General features: G+C 48.6%; 1 protein-coding gene across 2 annotated transcripts in view; it reads left to right on the top strand.

Annotated features, from left to right (window-relative positions):
• EXD3 (exonuclease 3'-5' domain containing 3) overlaps window positions 1-24,611 on the top strand; it is a 2,383,304-nt gene that overhangs the window by 1,396,976 nt on the left and 961,717 nt on the right. For both annotated transcript variants that reach the window (XM_078642091.1, XM_078642090.1), the window contains exon 19: window positions 22,839-22,892. In XM_078642091.1, the coding sequence (XP_078498217.1) occupies window positions 22,839-22,892 (54 nt within the window). The remainder of the gene's footprint in view (window positions 1-22,838; window positions 22,893-24,611) is intronic.

The following is a 24,611-nucleotide window of genomic DNA, read 5'->3' as shown; positions in this document are numbered from 1 at the left end:
CCAAATCCATCGTTTTTCCACTCCACACCACCCTGGGTTAGACAATGGCGATATGCAAATCAGCGCTGACCCTGTGCCCCATGGGAACAGTCCAGTCCGAACTACAAAAGCCATGTCTTTCCCAGAACGGAAACAAGCATCCGAGGACCGGCCCGGTTTCGAGGTAACACCTCTCTTCAGCCCGGCTAGCTTGATTCCAGTGGTGTGGAGTGCCTGGGACTCACGTCTGAGCATCCCCAGTACACTTAGAGCGGTAACTGCAAACACAACAATGATGGACAGAATGTGGATCAATGTCACACATTCACCCCAGTCCAAAGATCTGGGCCCAAATCCATCGTTTTTCCACTCCACACCACCCTGGGTTAGACAATGGCGATATGCAAATCAGCGCTGACCCTGTGCCCCATGGGAACAGTCCAGTCCGAACTACAAAAGCCATGTCTTTCCCAGAACGGAAACAAGCATCCGAGGACCGGCCCGGTTTCGAGGTAACACCTCTCTTCAGCCCGGCTAGCTTGATTCCAGTGGTGTGGAGTGCCTGGGACTCACGTCTGAGCATCCCCAGTACACTTAGAGCGGTAACTGCAAACACAACAATGATGGACAGAATGTGGATCAATGTCACACATTCACCCCAGTCCAAAGATCTGGGCCCAAATCCATCGTTTTTCCACTCCACACCACCCTGGGTTAGACAATGGCGATATGCAAATCAGCGCTGACCCTGTGCCCCATGGGAACAGTCCAGTCCGAACTACAAAAGCCATGTCTTTCCCAGAACGGAAACAAGCATCCGAGGACCGGCCCGGTTTCAAGGTAACACCTCTCTTCAGCCCGGCTAGCTTGATTCCAGTGGTGTGGAGTGCCTGGGACTCACGTCTGAGCATCCCCAGTACACTTAGAGCGGTAACTGCAAACACAACAATGATGGACAGAATGTGGATCAATGTCACACATTCACCCCAGTCCAAAGATCTGGGCCCAAATCCATCGTTTTTCCACTCCACACCACCCTGGGTTAGACAATGGCGATATGCAAATCAGCGCTGACCCTGTGCCCCATGGGAACAGTCCAGTCCGAACTACAAAAGCCATGTCTTTCCCAGAACGGAAACAAGCATCCGAGGACCGGCCCGGTTTCGAGGTAACACCTCTCTTCAGCCCGGCTAGCTTGATTCCAGTGGTGTGGAGTGCCTGGGACTCACGTCTGAGCATCCCCAGTACACTTAGAGCGGTAACTGCAAACACAACAATGATGGACAGAATGTGGATCAATGTCACACATTCACCCCAGTCCAAAGATCTGGGCCCAAATCCATCGTTTTTCCACTCCACACCACCCTGGGTTAGACAATGGCGATATGCAAATCAGCGCTGACCCTGTGCCCCATGGGAACAGTCCAGTCCGAACTACAAAAGCCATGTCTTTCCCAGAACGGAAACAAGCATCCGAGGACCGGCCCGGTTTCGAGGTAACACCTCTCTTCAGCCCGGCTAGCTTGATTCCAGTGGTGTGGAGTGCCTGGGACTCGCGTCTGAGCATCCCCAGTACACTTAGAGCGGTAACTGCAAACACAACAATGATGGACAGAATGTGGATCAATGTCACACATTCACCCCAGTCCAAAGATCTGGGCCCAAATCCATCGTTTTTCCACTCCACACCACCCTGGGTTAGACAATGGCGATATGCAAATCAGCGCTGACCCTGTGCCCCATGGGAACAGTCCAGTCCGAACTACAAAAGCCATGTCTTTCCCAGAACGGAAACAAGCATCCGAGGACCGGCCCGGTTTCGAGGTAACACCTCTCTTCAGCCCGGCTAGCTTGATTCCAGTGGTGTGGAGTGCCTGGGACTCACGTCTGAGCATCCCCAGTACACTTAGAGCGGTAACTGCAAACACAACAATGATGGACAGACAATGGCTCTAAGTGTACTGGGGATGCTCAGACGTGAGTCCCAGGCACTCCACACCACTGGAATCAAGCTAGCCGGGCTGATGAGAGGTGTTACCTCGAAACCGGGCCGGTCCTCGGATGCTTGTTTCCGTTCTGGGAAGGACATGGCTTTTGTAGTTCCGACTGGACTGTTCCCATGGGGCACAGGGTCAGCGCTGATTTGCATATCGCCATTGTCTAACCCAGGGTGGTGTGGAGTGGAGAAACGATGGATTTGGGCCCAGATCTTTGGACTGGGGTGAATGTGTGACATTGATCCACATTCTGTCCATCATTGTTGTGTTTGCAGGTACCGCTCTAAGTGTACTGGGGATGCTCAGACGTGAGTCCCAGGCACTCCACACCACTGGAATCAAGCTAGCCGGGCTGATGAGAGGTGTTACCTCGAAACCGGGCCGGTCCTCGGATGCTTGTTTCCGTTCTGGGAAGGACATGGCTTTTGTAGTTCGAACTGGACTGTTCCCATGGGGCACAGGGTCAGCGCTGATTTGCATATCGCCATTGTCTAACCCAGGGTGGTGTGGAGTGGAAAAACGATGGATTTGGGCCCAGATCTTTGGACTGGGGTGACTGTGTGACATTGATCCACATTCTGTCCATCATTGTTGTGTTTGCAGGTACCGCTCTAAGTGTACTGGGGATGCTCAGACGTGAGTCCCATGCACTCCACACCACTGGAATCAAGCTAGCCGGGCTGATGAGAGGTGTTACCTCGAAACCGGGCCGGTCCTCGGATGCTTGTTTCCGTTCTGGGAAGGACATGGCTTTTGTAGTTCGGACTGGACTGTTCCCATGGGGCACAGGGTCAGCGCTGATTTGCATATCGCCATTGTCTAACCCAGGGTGGTGTGGAGTGGAAAAACGATGGATTTGGGCCCAGATCTTTGGACTGGGGTGAATGTGTGACATTGATCCACATTCTGTCCATCATTGTTGTGTTTGCAGGTACCGCTCTAAGTGTACTGGGGATGCTCAGACGTGAGTCCCAGGCACTCCACACCACTGGAATCAAGCTAGCCGGGCTGATGAGAGGTGTTACCTCGAAACCGGGCTGGTCCTCGGATGCTTGTTTCCGTTCTGGGAAGGACATGGCTTTTGTAGTTCGGACTGGACTGTTCCCATGGGGCACAGGGTCAGCGCTGATTTGCATATCGCCATTGTCTAACCCAGGGTGGTGTGGAGTGGAAAAACGATGGATTTGGGCCCAGATCTTTGGACTGGGGTGAATGTGTGACATTGATCCACATTCTGTCCATCATTGTTGTGTTTGCATGTACCGCTCTAAGTGTACTGGGGATGCTCAGACGTGAGTCCCAGGCACTCCACACCACTGGAATCAAGCTAGCCGGGCTGATGAGAGGTGTTACCTCGAAACCGGGCCGGTCCTCGGATGCTTGTTTCCGTTCTGGGAAGGACATGGCTTTTGTAGTTCGGACTGGACTGTTCCCATGGGGCACAGGGTCAGCGCTGATTTGCATATCGCCATTGTCTAACCCAGGGTGGTGTGGAGTGGAAAAACGATGGATTTGGGCCCAGATCTTTGGACTGGGGTGAATGTGTGACATTGATCCACATTCTGTCCATCATTGTTGTGTTTGCAGGTACCGCTCTAAGTGTACTGGGGATGCTCAGACGTGAGTCCCAGGCACTCCACACCACTGGAATCAAGCTAGCCGGGCTGATGAGAGGTGTTACCTCGAAACCGGGCCGGTCCTCGGATGCTTGTTTCCGTTCTGGGAAGGACATGGCTTTTGTAGTTCGGACTGGACTGTTCCCATGGGGCACAGGGTCAGCGCTGATTTGCATATCGCCATTGTCTAACCCAGGGTGGTGTGGAGTGGAAAAACGATGGATTTGGGCCCAGATCTTTGGACTGGGGTGAATGTGTGACATTGATCCACATTCTGTCCATCATTGTTGTGTTTGCAAGGAGGATTAGGAGGCATGAATCATTTTGGTCAAGCATTTTTAAGATGTCATCCATAATGTGAGTCAGAGCTGACTTGGTACTGTGCCCCATCCGAAAGCCTAATTGATGCTGGTCTAGTAGTTGGAAGTTTTCTATGTGAGCACAAATTTGGAGTTGTACGTATTTTTCTAAGAGTTTGGCTAGGGTGGGGATGTTGGAGATTGGGCAGAAGTTATTGAGGTCAGCTTCATCTGCGTTAGCTTTTTTTAGTATAGGTGACACCTGAGCTGCTTTTAGGCAGTCCGGGATCGTGCCTTGTGATAGAGAAGCGTTTACGATCCTTGTCCAGGGGGGGATGAGTGCATTCTTGATTTCTTTGAAGATGGCCGGGGACAATGGGTCATTGATGTGGGTAGATGGGTTGATATTCTGAAGAATCCTGTTGATGTCTTTTTCACTGAATGGGGTAAAGGTGCCCCATGACACGTTGTTCTTGGTGTTCAGGCTGATAGGTTTGCCTTTTTCTAAGAGGTCAAGGGGGGTGCGGACCCTGAGGATAGCAGGAGAGCCTTCTTAGAGGCGAGATCAATGAATATGAGTCTTGATTTCTCAATGAAGAAAGCAGCAAGATAGTCGCATGAGGGTGGGCTGCCTCCAGAATCAGAGAGGTTTGGACCTACCACTGATTGCTGTTTGACCAATTCGAAAAGTTTCTTGGGGCGGTTACCAGCTTGATCAAGTTGGTGTCTGAAGTAGTCCGCTTTAGCGCACTTGATTTGTTTGTTGTAGAAGCGCCTAACCTCTCTATGGAGTTTTAGTTGTTCCAAGGAGGGTTTGGATCTCCAGCAACATTCAACTACCTTGAGGTTGCGGCGTTCCGTGTTTAAATTGTCATTGTACCACGGTTTGGATATTTTTGTTGAGGCATTTTTTTGTTGGAGTGGTGCAATGGTTGTAGATGGTCGAGTTGTAGGAGTCTGTGAGTAGCTGAACTTCACCCAAGTCAGCTTGGTAGGAGAGGGTAGATTTACAGTGGGCTGCTAGTTCAACTGAGTTTATTGATCTGAGGTCCCTTTTCCAGATCTTTGAATTCATTGGTTGACCCTTCGCCATCAACACCTCCCTGTTAATATAAAAGAGGATGCAGTGGTGGTTGGACCAATCACAAGGGGTAATGGTATCAAGAGTGATGGACTGCCCTTTTGACAGTCAGTCAGTCAGTCAAATTTCTTTATTCGATTAATAAAAATCAAAAAAGGATGGACACAATACATTTCATCATTACAAGCACAGTACGTTAACCAACTAGTTACAAAGAGTAAAAAGTTCATACGGCCATATTTCATGGGGTTAATACATATAAGAAATATCAAAAAGTTAAAAAGTTATAAAAACATCATGTATACTAAAAATGATCAGACATTAGTTAATATAGACTTTGAGTTTAGGCGATTCTTATTAATGCGGACTCCTGCGACTAAAAAATTGGCTACGTGAAATGTTACTCTTGCACTAGGTAAGAGTTGCAAGTACATAAGTGCTGGCCTGACCTGTACAAAGCCTGCCTTGCGCAAAATTGGTAGCAAGTATTTTTTCCTGATCTTAATGTAGTGATCGCAGAACATAATAAAATGTAACGTGTCCTGTAAAAAAAATGTTCACAGTCACAGGGTTTTGCATTCTCTGGTGTATCCCAATTAGGATAATGACCGAGCATTAAATAAATAAGATTAAAACGAAATCTGATTAAAAGAAAACGGTGAAATGGTCTGGTTACTAGAATGAGATATGGTTCAATGCCCTGAGCAGTCTTTAGCGTAAAATTCTTTCTAACAAGTGGCTTCTTTCGTTCAGTTTCTTCCCTTTCTGATGTATACATACTAATCAAGGTACTTTTTACTGTATTAAGGTCCTCTTTTGTAATACATTCTGGGGAGAGAAAAAGCTCAGGACGACCCGCTTGTGTAAGTTGTAACTTAACATATCTCACCCACGGGATGTTTAGGGCTCTATCCAACGCTAAACAGTCTTTAAGGATTATGTGATTTAATGATATCTCCTTATTGAGCCAGGTTTTTAGCCAGCAAGTGACTGGGGCTAACTTTAATGTGTCTGTTACGTATCCCAAGCTCAATTCTGCGTGTAGTGAGTATATAGGGGTAGAATAGGGGAGGGAGAGCAATGATCTCAAAAATTTGTTTTCCACCTTTTGAATCTTGTCGTGGTTTACGTGACCCCAGATGGCGGAGCCATAATGGGCTATAGATAAACATTTGGCTTTATATACTTTTATAATAGCTTCCATGGGGCGTGCTCCCAGCCTTTTTATGAATCCAAGCAATGCTGCAGCTGCTCTTGCTACAGCGTTACTTTTGGAAAGTTGCTGGGGCCTCCAGGTTCCTCTGTCATCAAATAAAACCCCTAGGTATGGAAAGGATGGAACTCTTTATTTCCTGCCCAGTACAGAAAAATGTTTTAGTTTTCTTTTTCCTACCTGCAACTCCAGTAATCATAATCTGTGATTTCTGCGTGTTAATTTTCAGGTCTAGGGAGGCCATAAAATTACCAAAAGAGGCCAATAGTCGACTAAGGGCCACCTCAGAGCGTGCCAAAACAACGGTGTCGTCCGCGTACAGGAGGACCTGGATCTTTGTCTCTCCTGCACGCGGGATATCCAAAGATGCATCCGCCAAAGCTGGCTCAAGGGCATTGATATAAAGTGTAAAGAGGAGGGGGGCAAGGATACATCCTTGCCTAACCCCCCTCTCTGATTTGAAATGACAGGTACACCTCCCCTCCTTGGTGACTCTAACCGAGGCCGAAAGGTCGCGGTGAAGTTCAGCTATGTAGCTAACCAATGGGGGATCAAAGCCCATGTCCAAAAGGACCCCCCACAGCTTCGCCCTATTGACAAGGTCGAAGGCTGAGGAGAGGTCCATAAAGGCCATGTACAGAGACCCCCCCCTGCCAATCGAATACTTATTTATGAGGAGTTCGAGGTTAAGACACTGATCCAGTGTACTCCTGTTTGCCCTGAAGCCATATTGTGCGTTTGACATAATCCCTCTCCCATCAAGCCATGTTGTCAGTCTCCCCAATAACACTCTGCCCAGAATCTTTACACTAGAATCTATTAGCGAGATCGGCCTATAACAGGCTGGATCTCCCCTCGGACCTTTTTTAAAAATTGGGATAATTATAGATTTTGCCCAAGACTCAGGAAAGTTGTGGTCTCTTGTGGCGTTGAAAACATTGCTGAGGATTTTAGCCCAAAAAATCGGTGCACACTTAAACAGATAAGCGGGTACCCCATCTGGGCCCGGGGCTTTATTCTTTAGTGTGTCATTTATGGCTTTCTCCACTTCCTCAGCCCTAAAAGGTGGGACCATTTCTACACTTCCGGGAGGCGTTAATCCATGTGCGGTGGTGTGGGGTGGATGACTGTATATATTTCCAAAATGGACCACCCACTGTTCATCCGGGATAATACATTCAACTCCATGGTTCTCTATGCCCGAGAAGTAGGGATGGTTTATAATTGACCAGAATTTGGCACTATCCCGGTGTGTCTCAACTGATAATAAATCATTCCAGGCCTTATCTTTGATCTCTAATTTACGGGCCTGGATGGCCTGTTTATATTGTTTTCTAAGGGATGCAATAAGTACTCTGTCCCTTGGTTTTTCCTTTAACGTTGTGAGGAGAACTGAGTGAGCTTTTGTGCAATTGGAGTCAAACCATTTTGGCCCCAAATTCAAACCTGTTTTTATTTTAACCGTTAACTCGGAGTTAACTTGATGGCATATTAAATTGCATTGGAGTCGATATTGTCCAGGCAAATGCCCACCTCTACCTCGACCTTAGCCAGGGTGTCTTGTAGGAAGGTCATTGGGATTACTTTATCCCATTTTAGCCTCCGGTTCTGGTCTTTAGGGACCAGCTCAGTGGGACAAGGGGCCTGCGTCACAATGCATTCCAATGGTCCCCATCGAGCAACCTCCAAGATTATGGGATTATGGTCGCTAAAAACAGAGTGTTCTACCCTATAATTTATGACCTGCGACAAAACATAAGTGGATAGAAAAATAAAATCAATAACCGTGCCTGTATTATTTCCTACATATGTGTTCAACCTGTGCCCAATCTCACAGCATCCAGATTCGTAGAGGTTCATTGATGCCAGGAGAAGCTCCAAAGCCTCCCCCTGTTTAGTGTGTTCAAAGTGCGTCGGGAGCGAGTGGGGAAAACCCTCGCTATCTTCCCGAAGGCACTCTAAACTACATGGGTGGATGTTAAAGTCACCCATGAGTATGACCTCAAACTCAAGTTTACTGGACTCCCTATACTTGTTCAAGAACTCCCCTAGAGAGTCTAGATGCTCATTTGGAGTATGACTGACTGAAGAATTATAAAAGTTTATCAATAGGAGTGGGGGGGAGTTAGTGATCTTTAATTCAACAACTAAACAATTTCTTGAGCCAAAATCAATCTGTTTTGCTCTACCTTTCAAGTTTAATGAGATGAATGTGGCTAATCTTCCCTTCGCTCTGCCAGCCGTACTAGATTCGGCTGGTATACTAAAATGGATATAGCCATCCAGAGCCAGGCTATTTCCCGTGTCCCATGTTTCTTGCAATGCTAGAATTTCATGGGCTCTAATCATGCCCAGCCAATTTTCATCATTACTTTTGGATCTAATACCGGCTATATTCCAGCTCAGAATACTACATATGTTTTTTGGGAGTGTCGTGGCAACTTTCGCGTCTTTTCTGCTCCGTTGGTTTGGTTGTCAATCTTGCTCCTCCATCCCAACAAGTGGTAAAAAGCGGTTTGATAGGGGTATACCCTCACTTGAAGTGTTAACCTTATTCTTGGGGACCTTAGATGATGTGATAAATTGCTGAAGTGGGGTACAAGATGCCCTAGATCTAGAGGTTCCATCGTGAGCAAGTGTTCCCAGTTGAGGTCGGCTGTGTGATAGAGATACAGACCGTCTACCATTCTGGGCGTTTAGAGGTGGATAAAAAAAAACCAAAGGATAAGGTCTAACCCCAGTTTTAGTAATCTCAGAGCCGTCCCAGAACAGTATCAGCGGCATTTTTCTCAGTGAAATTCACAACAATGCAGTCCCCTAGGATTGACTTTGGGCCTTTACCTACCCACCCCACTCTCCTAACCATGCTAATGGAGGCGGGTAAGTCGTAATCCCCGCTAGAGTAGTGTCTACACCACTCTCTTGTTTTGCCTAAGAGATCCGATGTAGACTCAGCGGCCTCTTGTGCTAGGGGTGGAATCCCGGTTAATACAGCTACAAAAGGGACGGCATCGGGGGATAGATGCAGCCTAAAACTACTGGGTTTATGAGTATTAGTAGTGACGTTTGACTGGGATGTTGTATGCTTCTGAGTGGTGGCATTAATTGCGAAAGCACCGGCGCAGGTGTTTTCTTTACTGTGGGTCAGGTTTTTAGGTTCAGCTACATGTTTGACGCTTGCTTTTGCTCGTGTGTCAGTTGTGATTTTACTTGGTCCCGAACATTCCATTGCCTCCAAAGCTATGGGGGGTGCGAGTTTAGGGATAGTGTTCCCCTCCCGAGGGTGCGATAGATAGTCTTTTATGAAAATGTCAATGGTTTCGCACCTTTTTAGTAGGCCAGCTACGCAGGTATTTAAAGAATCCACAATATCTTTAGCAATGCTCACGAGTAGTGGTTCTATTCGTGAATTGATCAAATCCTCCAATTTATCCCCCAGGAATGCATTCATAGTTTGTTCTTGATCTACTTGCAGATGTTTTGTTTTGCGAGCGCATTTTGTGGGTTTTGACTGTTCCGGGGCTGAAGGATTACCATAAGTAATCTCCTCCTCCAGTGATGATGCACATGTAGTAGTGACAATATCTTGGTGTATATCAGAAACAGGGATTATGTGCTCACGTGAAGACTCTGAGAAAACAGAGGGAGTAGAAGTCTTGTTGGTAGTGCCATTTGTCCTTTCCAATTCCAAAACCTTTTCAGCGTTTGCAATCTTTTCATTTATTGCCCCCACTGCTGAAGTTAGGTAGGAAATGATGGTGTCGGCCTTGCGTGGGACTTTAGCTGTTTTAGCACCAGGACCCTCCAAACCCATCAGTTTTCGCTTACCCATAGTTGCAGCTTAGGGAAGTGGCCTGGCCTGGCCTCCACCGGCCCCGGCTCAGCCCGGCGAGTCCCGCGCGTGTCCCGCGACGCGGGAGGAAGTGCTGGCTGAAAATACACCTCCGGGCGGAAGCCCCAGTTGTCCAGCGGCGTCCCCGCGAAGCAGGGGACGCTGGGAAGTGTAGTTTTCCGTCTGCCCTGCCGCTCTTGGCGGCCGCGGATGGTCTGCGGCGGCGGGGGCGAGCAGGGTGTGCTGGCGACCAGGAGATGCCAAAATCAGGTAACGGTGGCCCCAAAATGCAATTGAAAATGTTACTCTGTGAACTGTTGTCTATTATCGCTGATACACCCGTCCCTGTACTTGTAACAGTTAGGGTAGCTTGTTCTAATTCCAGGTTCCAGACAGATTTTTTACCACCTTTGGATTTATCCTTTACAGCTGCAAAGATTGCTGGTATTATCTTGTATTTTTTCAAGCCCCCTGTTTTTACTTTTGCGTTATCCTGTTGATTTTCTTTTAAATTTTAGCGTTTGTTTGCGGGGGTTAGCCACCTTTCTGCTCACCTCTAAGGGGGCGCCATTCTCCGCTTGATCCTCTGGTGTTCATGCCTTCCCCCTTGCTCCTTTGGAAGGCATGGCGCCTGGTCACTCCTCGACACCAGTCTCCAAACGAAACGAGACTTGCAGAGAAGGTAGTTACCTAAACTTGCAGAGAAGGTAGTTACCCTTTTGAGATAATGAGGTCTAGAGTTTCTCCTTTCTTATGAGTTGGTTGGTCACCGTGCTGAATCAGTTCTTGATCATTTAAGAATGATTTAAGGCAAGTTACCGCAAGGTTATTGGGGTTGGGCCAGTGAAGGTGGAAGTCACCAAGGAAGGTTTGGGACACGGTTGAGTCGACATTGCCAGAGATGATTTCCATTAGTTGCTCAATGAAGGGGAGATTGTTCCCGGGGTTATAAAAACTGTGAAGTTTGCAAACCGGCAGGATATTACTTGAGATGCTGAGACAGAGGTATTCACAGGAGGAAGGCGAAGAGACCTCCATGTGAGAAATCGAGAGTGTGTTCCTGTGAATACAAGCTGGCCACCACCCAGCTTCTGAACTCTGTCTAGTCTAATTATGTTATGAATAGGAGGTACTAGGAAGTCTAAGATAGGAGTGGAGGTGGGATTTAGCCAAGATTCAGTGAGGATGATAATGTCTAAGTCATTGTGTTGGATGAGGTCGAAGATATCGGAGGCATGTTTATTGGCTGACCTGCAATTGAGTAGAGCACATTTAAGTCGTAACGGATTTATAGGGGAAGGGGTCTGGATGACTTTCACTCTCTTGAGGTTGTCTTTATTGATGACTCTAATCTTGTGAGGAGGTTCTCTGTTTGGGTTAGAATGGATGGTTTCTATTTGTTTCGGCAGGATCATGTTGGAGTTGGAGCTATTAGAGTATGAGTTGTGAAGGTCATTGAGATCATTGTACGCCAGGTAGGTCTCAAATCTTCTGGGGCGGGAGGGCGCATTAGGTAGGGGCATGGTTTTCGAGACGGAGGGGGCTAAAGGCTAGCCCGTACGATCTCTAACCCTAGGGGGGACTCTGGGCAGATTTTCAGAGGTGAGGAAGGAGCTGATCACGGAGAAAAGATCATTTGAGAATGCTTTCAGGTCATGTAGTTCAGTAGTGAGACGGTGCAGGCTTCTCTCCAGACAGTCTTTTTTCTAGAGTGGTTTTACACCGCAGGTAGCACTAAGGACTGTCTCCGTACTGGAGAGTCCACAACCTGGGAATAATGAAATGTGAAATCTGTGCACCTAGTTGTCATCCACCTCACTGAAGCAGCAGCCTAAGACAGACAAAAAGGCTGATCCTACCCAAAAACTTCCTCATCTTGAAGAACAGAAGCAACAGTTCCACCTCTTACCCCCAACATCAACCAAATGGTGGTGCACATAAATAACTAATTGGGAGCCTTGTGCTGACAAGGACCAGCGTGAACTTCCAAGTGAATCCCTGTCTCAAGCCTCCTTCGCAGTTGTGTCAAAGTCTCCATTGTCGTGTTTGACATTGTGTAGGGATTCACCCCAAAAAGAAATGCACCCTTTTTGCTGATAAAGGAGAATGGTCCGTCATCGCTCACTCTTTCTAATGAGTTATGCTATATTATATTAAGGCGCGAGCGACAGCTGACTTTTCTCCAAAATGGATACAACACATATTTCCTTTTGGGGCTCAGGCGACCTACCTGGTGAGCATCTCTAAATAGTGGGGCGCAAGACATGATGCTCAAAGCGCAGCGCCTTGCCATGTTCTCCACTCTACCGCTGGGTTTGCGGTTGTAAATTGATCCCTCGGACCGCCGCATGTCCTCCTTGGAGGCGTGTGTGTGCTGCTGATCCTTAACTCTAGCCTTCTTTAATACCTTGATTCCCTATGGAAAAGGGAGGAGCCCTCCTGCGCACCTGTTACGTTGCTGCTTATAGGAATACTGGCACTTTTCCTTCTGCAGAGGTGCACAGAAGACAAGCAAATGAAGTAGTTTGGGTTCCTTTCAAGCCTATCCGTACAAGGCAGGATGGTCTTTGCAGTAATCACTGCACAAAGCTCTGCAGCTTTAAGAGAAGAGACCCTCTCGGTTTTGTGAACCCCCACCTCAGGAATGCAGGCAATGCACGTCCTCTGTCAATCAATCAATCAATCAAAGCATTTATATAGCGCACTACTCACCCGGAGGGTCTCAAGGCGCTGGGGGGAGGGGGTCCGCTACCGCTCGAACAGCCAGGTCTTGAGCTGCTTCCTGAAGGCGAGGTGGTCTTTGGTCAGGCGGAGGTGGGCCGGGAGGGAGTTCCAAGTCTTGGCGGCCAGGTAGGAGAAGGACCTTCATCCTGTGGTGGCTCTTCGGATGCGGGGGACGGCGGCGAGGGCGTGGCTGGTCGATCGAAGCTGGCGTTTGGGAGCGTAGAAGTTGAGGCGGCTGTTTAGGTATCCTGGGCCTTGGTTGTGTAGGGCTTTGTGTGCGTGGGTGAGGAGCCGGAAGGTGATTCTTTTGTTGACCGGAAGCCAGTGCAGATCTCTCAGGTGTCCGGATATGTGGCTGCGGCGGGGGATGTCCAGGATGAGTCGTGCTGAGGTGTTCTGGATCCGCTGGAGTCTCTTCTGGAGTTTGGCGGTGGTTCCGGCGTAGAGGGAGTTGCCGTAGTCCAGTCGGCTGGTGACGAGGGCCTGGGTGACCGTCTTCCTGGTCTCGGTGGGGATCCACCGGAAGATCTTACGTAGCATGCGCAGGATGTTGAAGCACGACGAGGAGACGGCGTTGACTTGTCTGGTCATGGAGAGGGAGGAGTCCAGGATGAAGCCCAGGTTGCGTGCGTGGTCTGTTGGTTTGGGTGCGCTGCCCAGGGCGGGGGGCCACCAAGAGTCGTCCCAGGCGGAGGGTGAGGATCCCAGGATGAGGACTTCCGTCTTGTCCGAGTTCAGTTTCAGGCGGCTGTTCGACATCCATTTGGCTACGTCTGTCATCCCTTCGTGCAGGTTGGTTCTGGCGGTGGCGGGGTCGTTGGTGAGGGAGACGATCAGCTGGGTGTCGTCGGTGTAGGAGATGATGTTGAGGTTGTGCTGGCGTGCGGTGGCTGCGAGGGGGCTCATGTAGACGTTGAAGAGTGTTGGGCTGAGCGAGGAGCCTTGAGGAACGCCGCAGATGACTTCGGTGGCCTCTGATCTGAACGGGGGGAGGCGGACTCTCTGTGTCCTTCCGGCGAGGAAGGAGATGATCCACTCCAGTGCCTTCTCCTGGATTCCGACGTTGCTGAGGCGCTGTACTAGGGTACGGTGGCAGACAGTGTCGAAGGCCGCGGAGAGGTCCAGGAGGATGAGGGCCGCTGTTTCTCCGTTGTCGAGCAGGGCTCGGATGTCATCGGTAGCTGCGATCAGGGCGGTCTCGGTGCTGTGGTTGGCCCGGAAGCCAGACTGTGAGAGGTCGAGGGAACCGTTCGTCTCGAGGAAGGCGGCCAGCTGCTTGTTGACGGTCTTCTCGATGACTTTTGCCGGAAACGGGAGCAGCGAGATGGGGCGGTAGTTCTTGAGGTCGGTGGGGTCGGCTGATGGTTTCTTAAGTAGAGCGCTGAGTTCGGCATGCTTCCAGCTCTCCGGGAAGGTAGCGGTGTCGAAGGAGGTGTTGACGATGTCCCGTAGGTGGGGTGCGATGACAGCGTCGGCCTTGTTGAAGACGTGGTGAGGGCAGGGGTCGATCGGAGATCCGGAGTGGATGGAGTTAATCGTGCGGATGGTGTCTTCGGTGCTGATCGGGGTCCATGCGCGGAGGGTGGTGGTGGGGGGCGGTGGTTCGGTGGTGGCGTGCGTCGGTTGAGTGCTGAAGCTGTTGTGTATGTCCGCGATCTTGTTGTGGAAGTAGGAGGCGAGGGAGTTGCAGAGGTCTTGCGAAGGGGTGATGTCGTTGTTTCCGGCGTTGGGGTTGGAGAGCTCTTTCACGATGTTGAAGAGTTCCTTGCTGTTGTGTGCGTTGTTGTCCAGTCGTTCCTTGAATGCAGTTTTCTTGGTGGTGTGGATCAGTTGGTGGTGTTTTCGGGTGGCGAGCTTGAGGGCAGTCATGTTGTCCGGTGTTGGGTCTCTGCGCCAGGTTTTCTCGAGTGCTCTGCAGTTCTTCTTGGAGCTCTTGAGTTCGTCGTTAAACCATGGGGCTTTCTGGCTGCCGGGTCTGCTCGGCGGGGTCTTCAGAGAGGCGAGGTCGTCTGCGCAGTCGCTGATCCACTTCGTGAGGTTGGTGGCCGCTTGGCTGGGGTTCGTTGTGCTGGTGGGAGGGTTCTTGCTCAGGGAAGTAGCGAGCTGGTCTGCAGTGATCTTGTTCCAGCTTCTGCGGGGAACCTGTTGCTGGTGATGGTGGAGCGTGGTCCTCCTGAAGCTGAAGTGGACGCAGCTGTGGTCCGTCCAGTGGAGTCCCGTGGCGTGACTGAAGGTGATGTCTTTGCTGGAAGAGAAGACCGGGTCGAGAGTGTGTCCGGCGTAGTGGGTGGAGGTGGTCACCAGTTGCTTGAGTCCGAGGTTGGCGAGGTTGTCCAGCAGGGTGGTGGTGTTGCGGTCGTTGTCGTTCTCCAGGTGGAAGTTGAGGTCCCCGAGGAGGATGTAGTCGGCGGAGGGGAGGGCGTGTGGGCTGATGAAGTCGGCAATGTCTTCGCTGAATTGGGTGTGTGGTCCCGGGGGTCTGTAGATGAGGGTGCCTCTGAGGGTGGTCTTGGGGTTGACGTGGATCTGGAAGTGCAAGTGTTCGGCGGGTGCGAGGGTGTCGTCGGTTTTGGTCGAGATGCGGATGGTGTTCCTGTGGATGATGGCGATGCCTCCTCCTGTCTGGTTGACGCGGTCCCTCCGGATGATCTTGTAGCCGTCCGGGATGGCGATGGCGATGTCGGGCGCTGAGGAGGCGTTCATCCAGGTTTCCGTGAGGAAGGCGATGTCTGGGGCTGTGGTGTCGAGCAGGTTCCAGAGCTCGACGGCGTGTCTGTGGACGGAGCGGGTGTTGAGCAGGATGCACCTCAGGTGGGTGCTGCTGGAGGTCGGCTTGGTGGGTGCTGGTGTGGCGCGGGTCCGGTTGCAGGTGAACTTGCAGGCGTTGCAGCAGAAGGGTCCGTGGGTGCGTCTCGGGGTGGCTCGGTAGCATCCCGGGAATCGGCCGGAGTTGAGTGCGTTGAGGGTGGCGGCGTCGTACATCCGGCGGGTGGGATGGGGTCTGCGAGGGCCAGGGGTCCTGGCACTGGGCGCGGTCCAGGCGCGGACGGGCGTAGACGGGCTTACCTTTGGCGCACCTTCGGCGCTCCTTTGGTGCTCCCGCTGCACGCGTCCGCTGCGCGGTCACTCTGGGGGCGTCATAAGAAGGGGGACGTGAGGGCGGGTCAGCTGGGCGGCGGGAACGGCTCGGCCAATGGGCCGGTGGTGGGCGGGGCCTGGGCTAGCAGCGGCGGGAACTGGCGAGCGGCCGGCTCTGCAGTGGCTGGGCCGCTCGTGGGACCAGGGGGGCGACTGCGGCGGTGGGAAAAAAATGCGGGAGAAAATGCGGCAAGGCAAGGCAGGCTGGAGCAGGAGGCGGCAGGAGGGGCAAGGGGGTGACCCGGCCTGGTGAGAGGCGCAGCGGTCACTCCCGAACTCTCCTTGCTGTCCCCTTAAGAAGGGGGACGTGAGGGCGGGTCAGCTGGGCGGCGGGAGCGGCTCGGCCAATGGGCCGGTGGTGGGCAGGGCCTGGGCTAGCAGCGGCGGGAACTGGCGAGCGGCCGGCTCTGCAGTGGCTGGGCCGCTCGTGGGACCAGGGGGGCGACTGCGGCGGCGGGAAACAAATGCGGGAGAAAATGCGGCAAGACAAGGGGAAGCGTCCTGTCCTCGTCTTCTATCTTGTGCCTAGCCAAGCAGCGTGCCCCCAAAAATGATCCCACTGACTGCAGTGTGCAGACTTGCAGAGTCCTCCTGCTGCACACTCACTACACACGCACTTGACATACACAAAAAGAGTGTCCGCGCAGGATTCTGGGCATTTACAGAACAGCAGAAATTTACACCAGAGGGCATGCAGGTCACACTCATGACAAAAACAAGCATTTGCAATGCAATAGGTCTCGCATTATGAAAGTTTGAGCTATTGGCGTTGCATTATTATTTACAACACCAATAGGTCAAACTTTCAGTAATGGCAATCCTATTGCATTGCAAATGCTTGGTGTCAATTGTCCTACAAAAATTCTCAACTGGCTTTTGTAATGTTATGCCGTTTTACTCTTTTATCAAATTGTTTTTATATTTTTATATAACTTTTACTTTACGATTATTTTTGTATTTATGACTAAAATTGTGAAAAAAAAGCAAATGGAATCCACATCTGAAAAAGGCTTGTCTAAATTCTATTGTTATGTTTTTAGCTGGGTGCTATGTTGTGCCGAAGGCAGCGTAGGAAGTTACATGGAGCGCTCCACAGGGATTACACACCTAGGCTTTTATGCTTCATATTTACCAAATAAATCTGGAACTGTAAAAGCAGCTTGTCTCCAGAGAAGTTCTGTGTTACTATCTCTTCACAACAGACCCAATCTATGTTGTACATTATATCGACTCATCAAAATTAAATGTTTTGCACCGATTTACACAATAGTGAGCCAAGGCCTGGATCGTAACCTCGTTCTCCATTATCATGAGTCTGCAGCCCTACCTATTGGGAGGGACACATACCCTACCATGAAATCTCGTCTTGCTTTGGCCTTAAGGTTTTAAAAGAACCTCAAACCTGGCTACAGAGACATTTTAAGGCATGGGTAAAGTGGGCTCTGGGCCAGGGCCCCAGCCTTTCAGGGGGCCACCTAATAGAGCCCACTGTTCTGTTATAAATGCCGTTTTCATGCAACATCCATGAAAATGTTTTTTTTTCTTTTTAACCAAAACAGGACTCGCATATGGGAGGATTTCACAGAGATTATTTGCAGTAATATTAGTGAGGTGCTGCTGCGTTAAAATACTGAAAACACAAATCACTATCCTAGGATATTAGATGTAAAAACATTTAGAATTTGGACGAGTGTGCCCACTGTCAGTGACCTGGCCAAAAAAGCCAAACAAAGAGTTGAAATTGGATCATACAACTAAAGTTGTCCGAGCAGGGGACCCCAAAATACTTTTGGCCCAGGGCCCTCAAAATTCTTCAGGTGTCCCTGCCTGGCTCGAACTTTTAGTGGTTTGCCTACCTTTAGTTAGCATTTCCGTAATATTAAATTAGCATTTTCTAAACTTCCTCACTTTTAAAACCTGGAAAACAAACACGCTGATTTCCTCGATTTACTCCTATAACGAATAATATACTGAAAATACGGGCATTGTTAAAAATGAGCAGGTATCACACGTGATATTCAAACTGATCCCATATGAGACTGTACTAGTACTTCTTATCAACTCCAAATTCGCGCACATGGCACACAAATGATCCCTTTACGTGCTGGAGTGCGAATCACAGAAGTCAAACAACTTAACATGAGTAGTCAACCGCTGCCACTGACGTGATGATCCTTACCAAACAGACACACCCAGCGACAAGCAGAGGCCACCAGTCATAAATCGAAGTGACGCCACCTAGCCAATCAGAGTGTTCTACTGCAGTGATTCGCCTCTTGCTGCACCAGTTTTTTTCTCACTGTAGAATAAACTGTTAAGAATCTGAAACCAGTTGTAAATCTGTGAAAGGCAGGATGCTGGAATCGGTAGTCAAGAGTAAAATAGGAGGGTGCGGTTCTTGTACCAGTGAGCAGTGTGGCAGCGGCTGTCACTGGTGGATGGCGAGGTGCTGGCATGGTGACATATGGCAGGACTGGCGCCAATGAAGAGGAGCGCTCTGGTACCAATACGATGAGTAACAAGATGCACCAAAAGGCACGGCTGGGCTGAGTGAGTAGGCGCAGGCTGGTGTGTGCAAAAAGAACACTGCTGGGCATTCTGGGGAGCCGTTACAGGTGGCAGTGTTGATGTAAGGAGATGGCACTGGTGGGCGCTATATGGAAGTGGGCCCGCGTGGGCAGTATAAGAAGGTGGCACGAGTAGACCGTGGGAAGAACAGCTGGCACAAGGGAATATTCTGAGGAGGTTACAACGGTGGGAAGTGTAGATTAACACCAGCAGGTAGTTTGAGGAGGTGGCACCGGTGGAAAGGCATTTGTGGGCAGTGTAAACTGGCACGGGTGTACAGTTGAGGAAGAGGCACGTGAGGGCAGTGCGAGGAGCCAGCACTCACGGGGAGGGCTGCCATGAGGCGAGTTTGCACCCACTGGTAGAGTTAGCACCGCTGGGTAGTGTGAGAAAGTGGCACGGAGGGCAGTGTCTGGAGTTGGCAGAGTTATCAGTCGTGGCTGAGTTATCAGAGCTGGGCACCACCTGTCTGGCCGCTGTGCTTCAGTCTGACCCTTTTATCACCAGCCACGATTCCACGTGCGACATTTCCCAGGCGTCCAGAGCAGATCTGCCTCAGTCAGTGCGCTGCACTCCGCGTTCTCTTACTGCCAAAGAGGAGGTGGCGCGATAGGTGGAACCCTGCGACAGTCACGACACAGAGATCGCTGCAGCTGGAACATTAACCCAGTCTGTTATCTATAATCATCAGAACAACCCAGACAGGAATGTTGTAGACTGAACCAGAAAAATAAGCACGGAATCGAAACCAGTGGTGCGCGCGCAACTCAGAGGAGCGCGTACGAGGGAGCATGCTGTCTGTGCCGCTGCTGCGCGTAACAAACACCACTGGGAAATGGGCTGTTACATTTGTAAAGAAGCTGGCAGGCACGGCCCGTGGAGGGCGTTATACCGGGGCGGTGACGTCAGGCGGGGGAGGTTCAGGGTGGGGGATGGTAAAATGCGGGATATGGACCATTACAGGTAAGTACCGAAAAAAAGAAATAAAACAAATTGTGTTGCCCGCGCTGCATCACATTTGACAATGCAGCGCAGGTAACAAAATTAGTTTTATTTATTTTTTTCGGTACTTACCTGTAATGGTCCATATCCCGCATTTTACAACCCCCCACCCTGACCCTCCCCCGCCTGATGTCACCGCCCCGGTATAACGCCCTGCACGGGCCGTGCCTGGAAGCTGGGTGTGGGAAGGTGGGTTTGATAAACAGGCGAGGAGGCTGTATGTATTTGTGAAAAGGAAGGTTTTTATTGTCAACAGTAGAAGTGATATGTGGTTCAGGTTGTTTTTCCTCCTGTTCTTCTCCCGAAGTGTCTTGGGTTGAACTTGAGCATGACGGGGATCCCAAGGGTGATGTTTCCGGCTCCTCCTCCTTGGTGTCAAGGTGATCTCCCAGAGGCTCATAGTAGGGAAAAAGAGGAAGCCGTCAGATAGGGACTCTGCTTATGTATAATGGACTTATACCCGTCACCACACCCTTTAGTGTTTGGTTGGTTTCTCTTGTGCTGGTTTTAGGATTGTGAAGGAGGGGGGATTATTTAGTGCCTGGGGATTTTTGGGTAGAGCTTGGTGCAGAAAGGGCTCTTACGCAATTGTCCCAAATAAATTAAGTATTCTGCGAAAAAGGGACTCTTCTGCAATTCTCCCAAACAAATTAAGAGGTTCAGTTAGGGTACAGGAGACTACTGCCTCTCGGTAGTGATATCATGCTGCTCTTTACAGGGCTCACATCACGAGTACTTTGTGCAAATAAGGACTTCCCCTCCCCTACCCGTAGCCCGCCCTGTTTCCACCACCCGCTTCCCGCAACCCCACCCCCTGGTCCCTCGAGCCGCTTCCACTCACCGGCTCTGCCGCAACTCTCCAGAGTTGCGGCCGCTCCCCAGCATCCTCCGGAGAGCACCACCAGTCCTAACACCAGCTCTTGTCAGGTTCCCCTGCTTCTCCTGGTGGTCCCGCGTCTTCTTCTTCAGGTCCCCCGTCTTCCTCTTCAGGTCCCGCGTCTTCTCTGACTTTGACGTTCTTATTCCTGGATCCGCTTCTCGATGTCCACACACAGGGTCCGTCCTTGCTCCTCGTCTCACTCGGCTTCCTTCCTGTTGCCAGCGCGTCACTGGTCTCAGACACCTCCCCTGGAAATCAGCCTCCTTTCATTAGATCGTAGGGAGTACTTCCGGAGTCATTCTTTTCCACTTCCGGGTTCCCGTCGGCGTCTTGCTGTAAACAAACAGGAGAGGGGTATGGTTGTTGTAGTCCCTCAACAGAGTCCTGGCCGTTGCACGAAACCTGTTTCCACGAGTCCCAAGGCGATACCCCGGTGAGTCCTTCCTGTGCTTCCCGCACTTTCTCACACTGGGACATTCACACGCCTTTCACCAATGGCGTGCTTCCTTCTTTACAAAGACGCACAATAAAGCCAATAGCAGCTGACGAAAACAAAAGCACACGCACCCGCGTGTGGTCAGCTTTCAGAACCCCCTATATGAGGTCTCTCGCTGCGCGAGCAGTGCTGCGCACTGCAACGCTAGGCATGCGATCTAAAAATGGTCTCTCCAGACACTCAGCCAAAAAACACAGTATGCTGCTCGCAGCACTTAATGGCTATACCCAGGTTAGGGACAGTAGTCCTGTGTCGATTATGAGGTCACACTTGGTGTGCTTCTCCGGGTCACAGGATTGGTCTTGGAGCTTGCGTAGTCAGTGAGAGGCATAAGCAGTGGCATAACACAGGTAGGAATAAATACGTAGTGGGCCCCTCCAAGTGCCTTGAAGGGGAGCCCCCTCAAGTTTTGTTACTGGGCATAAGTCTCTGCTCTCATGCTTAGATTAGCGTTGCTTGGTCACAATAGGTCAGGATTTCAGATATACACACTTAGGCATTCAGGGCAAGGGAACACTCCTTTGTCCTATGTACTTTGTACTATGCAGGGGACATTCCTAGCCACTAACTAGTATATTATGTTGATTCTTAAACCTCCAATTTTCTGACTGCAACTGCACCCCGTTTGTGTAAACTGTGTGGAGTTGCTGGGATGATAGCAACATTCCCTTGAAAAGCATCGTGCCTGCAACGAACGGCCTGATAATGCGAGGAAATAAGTGATGGCAGGATGTCTCCCAGCCTCTCCTGGCAGATAATGCTTGGAGGTAGTGTTGGACAACCTAAGGTAAAGGTTGAGTGCCTTTATATGCCTTTTCGACATTGGTCGCCCATGGAACCTTTACAAAGAGATCTATCATTAACACACTTGTGAGAGCGCAGCCAAGCCAAGCTAACACTGCCTCTGAAAACGAAAACGGAGCAGTTCGAACAAGCTTTCGACAAAGTACAAGAGTTTTATCCATTTGAGTGGCTTTGTGGTATGCTAGGTTTACAATTCATAGGGACCTCCAATTTATTGTCATCACGATATGGCTGGAAGCTGCTATCTATGGGGTGCTTACATGACAGCTCCGCTCGAGTGTCCATGATCAGGGGTGCATATGGAGCACTGCCATTCCAGAAGCCAGCCCTCCCTAGACTCGAGAGACTTACCTTGCGCTCTCCGCCGCCCGGGATGGACCGCCTGCCGTAACCGCCCGCGCCCCCCAACCTGGTAGCTACGCCACTGCCCTGGATCTAACATATTTAGGGGACCCTTGTTCGGAACCAATTTCAGTTCTTTCATGCACTCTCTAGCCAGGTCACTGACAGTGCACAGACACACTCGTCCACATTCTAAATATGCTTACCAACAGCGACGTGTGTTTTCAATAGTGCAACATCAGCAGCTCACTAATATTACTGCAAAATATCTCTGTGACACCCTCCCATTTCTTATATGTGAGGTCCTCTTTTGATCTAAAAGAACGCTCTCCAAAATGTTTGTAATAGACTCTCCCGCATCAACCACATTAAAAAAAATATTAAAGGAAAATGGTATTTAAAACAATCTGTTTAAGAATTATCCAAGGTCATTGGGGCAAGACTCTCTGCAGAACAGAGCTTGTTTCTTTCAGGGGGCCCCATGAAAACTGGGGCCCTAGGCCAACCCTACTTAGCCCATCCCTTAAAACGTCTCTGCTCTCGCAGCAGTTACTACACAAAACGTGAAACAACACGAGTCCCAAATTATGATACTACATTAGCTCACAACCCACCATATACTTTTTCCAACATCAAACATGGTTTCTACAATACAATCACATCCCATAAAGTACATTATTGCAAATGTACAACAATAACAATATTTATTTAACAGCAGTAAGCAATGTAATTTGTGATGTGTTTCCCCCCTTTAAATAAAACATATACAGGTAAGGTTTGGCACCCTAAATATAGTATGCGCTACGCTACATATACTCTGTTGTTGACTGCAACATGACGTTATGAAAAATGTTTTTTTTTTTTTAGGTGGCCAGACAAGAGGGCCGTGTGATTCTAACCTGTGGCTTGCCCTATCAAACGGTAAGTAATGACCATCAGAGATGTAGAACATGTTCATTAGGCATTCTTTGAAGAAGACTGAACTAGTCCTGGGTTAGTATCCTATTAAGATGCCTAGAGCGCAGGGATCCGTACTGTGTTATGTTAACCGATTATTTCATTCAGTTCCGAGATGTATGAAGAGGTTAGCTATCTCCAAGTCTTCGCTTTTTGTCAGAAGTAATCAGATGTTTAAAAATAATTCAATTACGTTCACCTTTTGTTGTGGGGAGATAAATTCTGCATCGCTTCCTCTCTCAGTAGTACTCATTTGCATGGAAGAGTTGATGGGGGCCAGTATTCAGCCCGGCAGATCTCCAAATGTATATATATATATATATATATATATATATATATATATATATATATATATATATATATATATATATATATATATATATATATATATATATATATATATATATCCTACACATATATATATATATATATATATATATATATATATATATATATATATATATATATATATATATATATATATATATATATATCCTACATATATATATATATATATATATATCCTACATATATATATATACAGCTTCGAATATAGTAGCCAAATTATGGTAACAATGTATGCAAAAATGTCCACTAGGGGGCTTTTGAGCAGAATATTCTAATGTTTAGGTAATTGCAATAATAATTGGGATATTTACCTGTTAAAATAGAATGACATGAACATATTGACTAAATATATGAAGTAATATATTCGTTTATGTATATATGGGCAGTTTTTGTTTTTGGTATAAACAACTGTGTAAAAATTTTTTTTCATATAATACGAACAAACTACTATTAAAAACTACATTTCCCATCTAACTTCCTGTGGGCTCACAGGAAGTGAGATCAGCATCAGAAAATGTGGCTGGCTTTTCGAAAAAATATAGGAGGAGCCTGTACACTAGTTACCTTACCGTGAACAAGCAACTGTGTGTTGTGAAACGCGTTGGTTGTAACTTCAAATGCTGAAATTGTGACGAAATAAATCAAAAGATTGGGAAATAATATCTTTGTGAGTGCGGACTTCTTCTCTTATTCTAAGAGATTTGTGATATATATATATTATATATATATATATATATATATATATATATATTCACTGAAAAAACCATAGGTTATAGACCATATATAGTTAGGAATTAGCATTTAAAAAACCTTATTTTACTCACACAAAACCATTGAAATTCCATATATAGTTAGTAGTACTAACTATATATCGCGCACCCGCAATCCACTGCTGATCATGTCACATATTACATCATTCATGACATGGTCAGTGACATCACTGATGACATCACTGATGACATCTCAAATGACATCACTGATGACATCACTGATGTCATTTGAGATGTCATCAGTGATGTCATCAGTGATGTCATCAGTGATGTCATTTGAGATGTCATCAGTGATGTCATCAGTGATGTCATTTGAGATGTCATCAGTGATGTCATCAGTGATGTCACTGACCATGTCATGAATGATGTAATATGTGACATGATCAGCAGTGGATTGCGGGTGCGCGATATATAGTTAGTACTACTAACTATATATGGAATTTCAATGGTTTTGTGTGAGTAAAATAAGGTTTTGTAAATGCTAATTCCTAACTATATATGGTCTATAACCTATGGTTTTTTCAGTGAATTTTCAAGGTTTTGTAAATGCTAATTCCTAACTATA

Source organism: Lissotriton helveticus, chromosome 5_1 (genome assembly GCF_964261635.1).
Source record: "Lissotriton helveticus chromosome 5_1, aLisHel1.1, whole genome shotgun sequence".
Taxonomy (NCBI): Eukaryota; Metazoa; Chordata; class Amphibia; order Caudata; family Salamandridae; genus Lissotriton; species Lissotriton helveticus.
Note: the sequence above shows the minus strand (reverse complement) of the source record. Positions and strands in the feature narration are given on the sequence as shown.